Raw genomic sequence first — 6,671 nt, 5'->3', positions numbered from 1 at the left:
TATCTTTATTTTTAATTTTACTATCTGTGCACTGTTGTTGTCTCAGAGTCTGCACTATAAGCTTTTTCTGTCACCAAAACAAATTTCTTGTGTGTGCAATGGCAATAAATCTCTTTCTGATTCTGACAAATAGTACTTTTTCCTATACCCTTTACACAAAGAAAGAAGCTCAAAGAGTGGTTCAAATAAATATAATTTGAAACCGTATGGGACAGACAATGGTTCTACACAGGGCCGTCGCTAGCGGGGCAAAAGGTGGAGACATTTCTAGGGGCCCCAGGCTTGAAGGTTCCCTCCTTCCGGAAAATCCCCAAATTGGCAACACTGGGAGGGACCTGCCACTCGGCAGCAGCCAATCAGTATCGACCAACGTGGACGCAACCAATCACATATAACTACGACAGCAGCCAAGTACTTGAGGAATGGCAGCGATTGCTCGAGTGGTAAGTTCGGAAATTAGTGATCGGAGTAATAATTAATTGTTGCGTTGTAAGTTTGATTTTAATTGTTATCTTAGTGAAGGACAGTGTAACTTTGCCTACTTTAGTTTAATTGTTCAATGTAATCTAATTAGTGGTAGAAACGTAACTTGTGTACCATGTTACATCATGTATAATCATTGCTCTTAGTATGTTAGGGGGCTACCATTAACTTCAAATATTACGTTTAACGTACCATTAAATATTAACGTTATTTAATCTTTAATTTAATATTAAATCTTTTTGTTTAATTTTTCAGGAGATTGTCTGATATCTATTAACTTATTGATTATTTTTTCGTCTTCCAATAACAACTGACCAAACAGTTATTTTAAGAACTACTCTTCTTTCTCTGCCTTCTTCCTTATTTCCCTTATTCCTGTCTTCACCTTTTGTGTACCTGACTATCGGTTATGACGGGTAAGAAGCTTTGTTCCTTGGACGTTTCCGGTTAGTGTTTGAGCGCATTCAAAACAATGGCGGCAGGCGCTTGATGCACAGTGGGATTACGATAATTGATTTAATTTGACAAAATTAAAATTAGATCCTTGTTGCTCGGTGGTTGGGTGCTCCCTCTGGCCTGGAACTAACATTAATTTATAAATAATCAGAAATTAAAGGGTTATATAAATATAAATAAAAGGGTTATTTTTAATATATAAAAGGGTTATTTTTAAAGGATTAATTTTATTTGACTGTAAAGCTGTTCTGTGTAGGTGTAAGTCAGGCTGTGAGGTTCATGACAGCAGGACCGGAAGAAAGTCTTCACCTACAAACCGAACACGCATCAAACAAACGGCCTTCTCTTGCACAAGCTGCTTGTAAACAGATCAAACTAAATTTTTGAAGAAAATCAGACCACAGCAGGTTTCAGTTTGACTCAGATGTTGAGCTTCTCCTGTCACACTTCTGTAAGACCCGCAATGAGAGATGGATATTCTTTACCGTTCACAAAAATGCAATGATTATAAAATCATTTTAAAATACATAAGATGTATCATTACATTTAGGATGACTTATCCAATTTCCACTCTACATTTTCATATTTGATAGTCAGAAACCATCAATGTTTCAAAATTAAAATGTCTGTTTGATAAAGATTTTTAATTTTTGACACACAGATAGATAGATAGATAGATAGATAGATAGCAGGTATTCCATATGATAGCAACAACAGTGTTTTCAGGAGATCACCTGGCATTTTCAGATGGCTAAAACGCTTTGGTGGACAAGCAGCCTTAAGCCTTCACACTGCACGATTTTAGCAATCCTATAAGATTAGATCACTAAATGACACACAGTGCAGTTTAAGGTAAACAAAAAGAGCATGATAAATCACACTTTAGCAATTGTAGTTTTCATGTATGCTGGCAAGCGACGAATAGGGGGTACCCTCAACGTCGGCTTATGGACGTGAGGGGGAAATTACCAAACGGCAGTATGTGACGAATAGGGGTGAGACCGTGTTGGTAAGACACATGACCACCGATTAGAAGCCATGATCACAGAAATCACCACGATTGTTTCACGATGCCAATCTTTCATCTGGGACAGTGAAAATTGTGCAGTGTGTCTCTGGCTTTAGTCTAAAACAGCACTAACATAAAGGAACAGAGACTCACACTGCGTTTTCAGTTAATTATTATTTCCAGTGTCTTTCACTTTAAAACAGGAGCTCTGTCATATTCCGTGACTGTTTCCTCAAGCATTGCATTTTGTTAAATACCAACTAAACGGAACTTCAAAATATCCCACCACTGTATGATAAGCAAATGTTTCTCGTCTGGATAACCAGTATCTCCCTAGTAAAGTTTTGATAGATGAAGACTGCAAACAAGAAAAATACAATTGCGGTGATGTACAGGAGTCGTACAGTAAGTATGTGTGAGTCTGATATATTGATATGCAAACAAACCATTTAACTGAGCTCTTGACGCACAGATTGTATTTAAGACACATTTCAGCACATTCACGTTTCCACACACATTCAGGATAATGTTTTGATTTGTCATGTCACCTGTGTATGTTGCTGTGTTTAGTCATTCTGAATGGATCCGTAAACTGTAGTAGGTCCAGTATAAGTGGTCAACTCAAGGCAGTTGGTTTAGGGGTTTTTTGGCATCTCCATGTGGTCTTGTTCAGTATCGCAACTTGACTTGTCTACTTAAGCTAAATTACAGATGTTCTCTAACTTAAGTCTCAAAATAAAGTGCTCTGTGAGTAGAAAAGAGGTAGAAATAACAATTAACTGAAAAGGAGTTGCTGTATATAACAAAACAAATGTAATTTCCCACTGTTTCTTAAATTGTCACTTGTTCACTAACCTTATTAAATGTCATCAAATTCTAACTTTGTTTCAATTAATTCAGTTAGAATAATAAGAAACTGTAGAGCTGTAACCATTCAAATTAAATCAGTATTAAACTCCATCCTTCCACAGAAGCTGCATCTGAAGTGGCATTAGATGTATTTACACTATGGATTCTGAATTTATCAATGTATTTTTTTAACGGGTGCTTTGGTGTGTATATATATATAAATCAATTATGTGAACTTCTTATATCATTTGGTTCTTTGGTGTCCTTTTGGAGTCTCCAAGTGCCCTTTAAAAATAAAAAAACATCTAAATTTAAGTTTGCAGAGAATACAGTTTTGTAAGAATCACCCTTAAATATGTTGGTTTACTTTGCTGGATATAGTAAATAATGACAAAATGAATATGTTAAGATAAATGGCGCATGCTTAATTTCATGCTAAGTGTGCAGTTAATCGCGGTTAATCACACAAAAACGAATCACACTATTGGCATGTACACAATCATAACATGTGTACAGTGTGTGTGAACTAGGAGGGTCAAACTCTGTCGGGGGAGGATTCACACACCAGCTTCAGTGTTATCAGCAGGTCTTATTAGATCAGAGATTTAGCTGAACTACTGAAGAAAATGTTTCTCACGCTTGTTTTGTTCTGTTTGTGTTGTCTGACTGGTAAGTTACAGATGCATTTTTACAGCTTCTTTTATTTTCATTTCGGAGAAATAAAGCTCCTTCTGCTTTTGCAAATTCACAGATATGTTTTTAGTGAGCCTCTTATAATGAGCCAAATATAAAAATATGAAGCTACGGAAGGTGTTTAGCAGAATTAAACTTAGTTTTACCCATCTTTAATGAACTTATCATGTACGTCACATTTATTTTAAAACATTAAAGATCAAATTATTGATTCACACGCCTGTTCATATGTCGACTTAAATTTTGTTGGGTGTCTTTGCTGCTGTTAAAGGTTACAAACTGATTCCAGGCTTTCTAAACCAAGATTAATCGGTGTAAAATCTGTTTGTTCATCAGGTGTGTTTGGTGATTCAGTGTTAGTGATGGAGGGAGATTCAGTCACTCTACACACTGATGTTACTGAAATACATGAAGGAGCTAACATACTGTGGAAATTTGGATCTATGATAGCTGAAATCAGCGGAGTTTATGGAATCTTCACATCTGATGTTCCTGATGGGAGATTCAGAGACAGACTGAAGCTGGACAATCAAACTGGATCTCTGACCATCACAAACATCACAGCTCAACACGCGGGACCCTATGAAGTACAGATAAGTGGAATGGAACTGTCATCAAAAAAATTCAGTTTAAAAAAATTAAATCATTCAATTTTTGTCTATGGTGAGTTGAGACATAATTTGTTGAGCATTGAGCATATTCCTGTTTTATTAAATGAATATTTTGGGTTGAAACAATTATGGACATAATTTGTCACATATGCTTGATTATCACAAAACTTTTTTTGACTCGTTAAGAAAAGAAAAAAAGTTAAGTTGAGGCAGAAGTCAATGAGGTGAATTTTTTAAGGATTTAAAAGCAAAAATGTGAAGCTTATAATTCCATAAAACACATTAATTCTTCTGTTCAAAGTAGTGTATTATTTTGAGCTGTAAAGCTGTTTAAATATTTTTTTCCCAGATGCTTCAGGGTTTATGGTGTTGTTGTCAAACACAAAGTTGTAAAATATGCAGAGTTTAACATTTTAATGTTTCCAGATTGACCCCGTTGACTTCCATTGTAGACACCTCAACGTAACCTCCATTTCAGTTTTAAAAGAAAACAAGTGATGAGTCATAATTTTTTGTTTCTGGTAATCACCATTATGCCATCAATGCTGTTGACTGAGCTTAATTTGTTCTGAACTCTGAATATTATTATGATACTATTTTCAAAAATAAAAGTTTATAGTTAATTTTACAGAAACGCTTACTGACCGTCAACACACTACATCAGAAACAAGACTGATTTACTTATATTTCTGCTCATTCATGTTTTTCAGCTCGTCTGCCCACTCCTAACATTACCAGAGATTCTTCACAAAACCTTTCACCATCATCATCATCACAGCAGAATTGTTCCTTGCTGTGTTCAGTGGTGAATGTGGGTCATGTGACTCTCTCCTGGTACAAAGGAAACAGTTTATTGTCCAGCATCAGTGAGTCTGATCTCAGCATCAGTCTCTCTCTACCTCTGGAGGTGGAATATCAGGATAAAAACAGCTACAGCTGTGTGCTCAACAATCCCATCAGCAACCAGACTCAACATCTGAACATCTGTGAACTCTGTTGGCCATGTGCAGGTATGGTGGTGTTGATATTAACGATGATTAACTGAGCTGATCTATCAAGTTTGATAGTGCTTGTTGTAGATCAGATGGACAGATTCACTCTCACTAATGGCTCATCTTGTCCATTACAGATCAAGGTTTACCTTTATTGTACATAGTGTTGATCTCTGCTGCAGGATCTCTGTTGATTGTAGCTGCAGTTGTGATGTGTTGCATCTGCAAGAAACATAGAAAAACAGGTCAGGAGGACAAACAATTCATCTTTACAAATATTTAAGACACATATTTCAATATATTGAAAACTTGGTCATTTTAACACATGAGTGTATTATTGTTAATGTAGTTGAGATCCAGGAGGAAGACAGAACGGATTCAGCATTGTGTAAACCAAAAACAAGAAAAACGGTAAGAAGCTGCAAGAAGTCATTGCAGTCATTTAGTGTGATTGAAGTTTGCAGCATCAGACGGTCAGTTTTTTTTTTCATAAAAGGACAGTCAGTGGGGACTTTCAGGTCATACACAAGCCAAGTAAAACACATTGTGACGCGCCTTTAGTTTAAACTTTTTGACTTGCTGCTTTTTACATATCATGTCATGAATTATCATGAATTAGGTGTTATGAATGTGGTGTGGCCTACTTTATCATTGTTTATAATCATATGTAAACAGTTCTAACTAAATTGGTTTGTTATTCTAAAATTACATACAAAGTTAGCTTCTGTACCAGTAGATAGTCACAGGAAAGAAAGTAGGCCACAAGCTGTTAACCCATGTTGCTGTGCTGAATTCTGGTCTCGAGCTGCAGCTGCTCTGCGGTTCATAATCGTCGAGGTGAAATGCAGCTTTAGAGGTCATTGGTTGATTTGTAGATGCGCTACAAGTAGCTGTCTTTGCTGTTTTGTTTGAAAGACAGTCATTCTCAGTGTGTCGTTACAAACCTTAAGAACATAAATAATCTGTTTGATGTTTTAACGGCATAAAAAGTCATGTGATGAACGGGATTGATGTAATTTTCTTCTTGCTGCTCCAAGTTACATGTTAGCATCTGTTCTGTTTTTCAACAAAACAAAACGGCAAGATCATGTGTTCAGTTAATAAGGTTTGCATTCTTAACGTTAATTAAGAGAATAAGAATGCTATTCAGGTTATTAACTGCCTGTTGCATAATCGATTCTCCTGATTGAATGCATTTCTCCTTGCAGAAATCAAACGCAGAACATGTGTATGAAAATGTACCCAAAAAACGATGATCAAATAGGCCTACCATCTGCGGCAGACAATTCTAGAGAACAATAACTAAATTTTATTCTTTTCCAGGATGTCTCTGTTTTGTTTTCACTCTTTGTATCACATCTTTTGGAGTTATTGTGTAAAATAAAACTGATTTTATTTAGATTTAGTTGTTCACCAGTTGCATAGCCTACAGAAATTTGCCTAACGTTAATTAATAAATATCATATTATTCCTACCCTTCACCATGCTCCATTGGCTTTCACTTTTTTGTTGTCTATTTATTTATTTTACAAATAACTGAATATGGAGTGCATTACTGATGCCTTTGATATTTCTGCC

General features: G+C 35.9%; 1 protein-coding gene across 1 annotated transcript; it reads left to right on the top strand.

Moving 5' to 3' along the window:
• Positions 1–3,423: 3,423 nt before the first annotated feature.
• LOC107707334 (SLAM family member 5-like) lies at positions 3,424–6,405 on the top strand. The gene is made up of 6 exons (XM_016511325.1): positions 3,424–3,466; positions 3,827–4,153; positions 4,812–5,111; positions 5,231–5,338; positions 5,443–5,504; positions 6,302–6,405. The coding sequence occupies exons 1-6, from the start codon at positions 3,424–3,426 to the stop codon at positions 6,347–6,349; spliced, it is 888 nt and encodes a 295-aa protein (XP_016366811.1). The 3' UTR covers positions 6,350–6,405.
• The last annotated feature ends 266 nt before the right edge of the window (positions 6,406–6,671 follow it).

This window comes from Sinocyclocheilus rhinocerous, unplaced genomic scaffold (assembly GCF_001515625.1).
Source record: "Sinocyclocheilus rhinocerous isolate Xijiao unplaced genomic scaffold, SAMN03320098_v1.1 scaffold1316, whole genome shotgun sequence".
Taxonomy (NCBI): domain Eukaryota; kingdom Metazoa; phylum Chordata; class Actinopteri; order Cypriniformes; family Cyprinidae; genus Sinocyclocheilus; species Sinocyclocheilus rhinocerous.
Note: the sequence above shows the minus strand (reverse complement) of the source record. Positions and strands in the feature narration are given on the sequence as shown.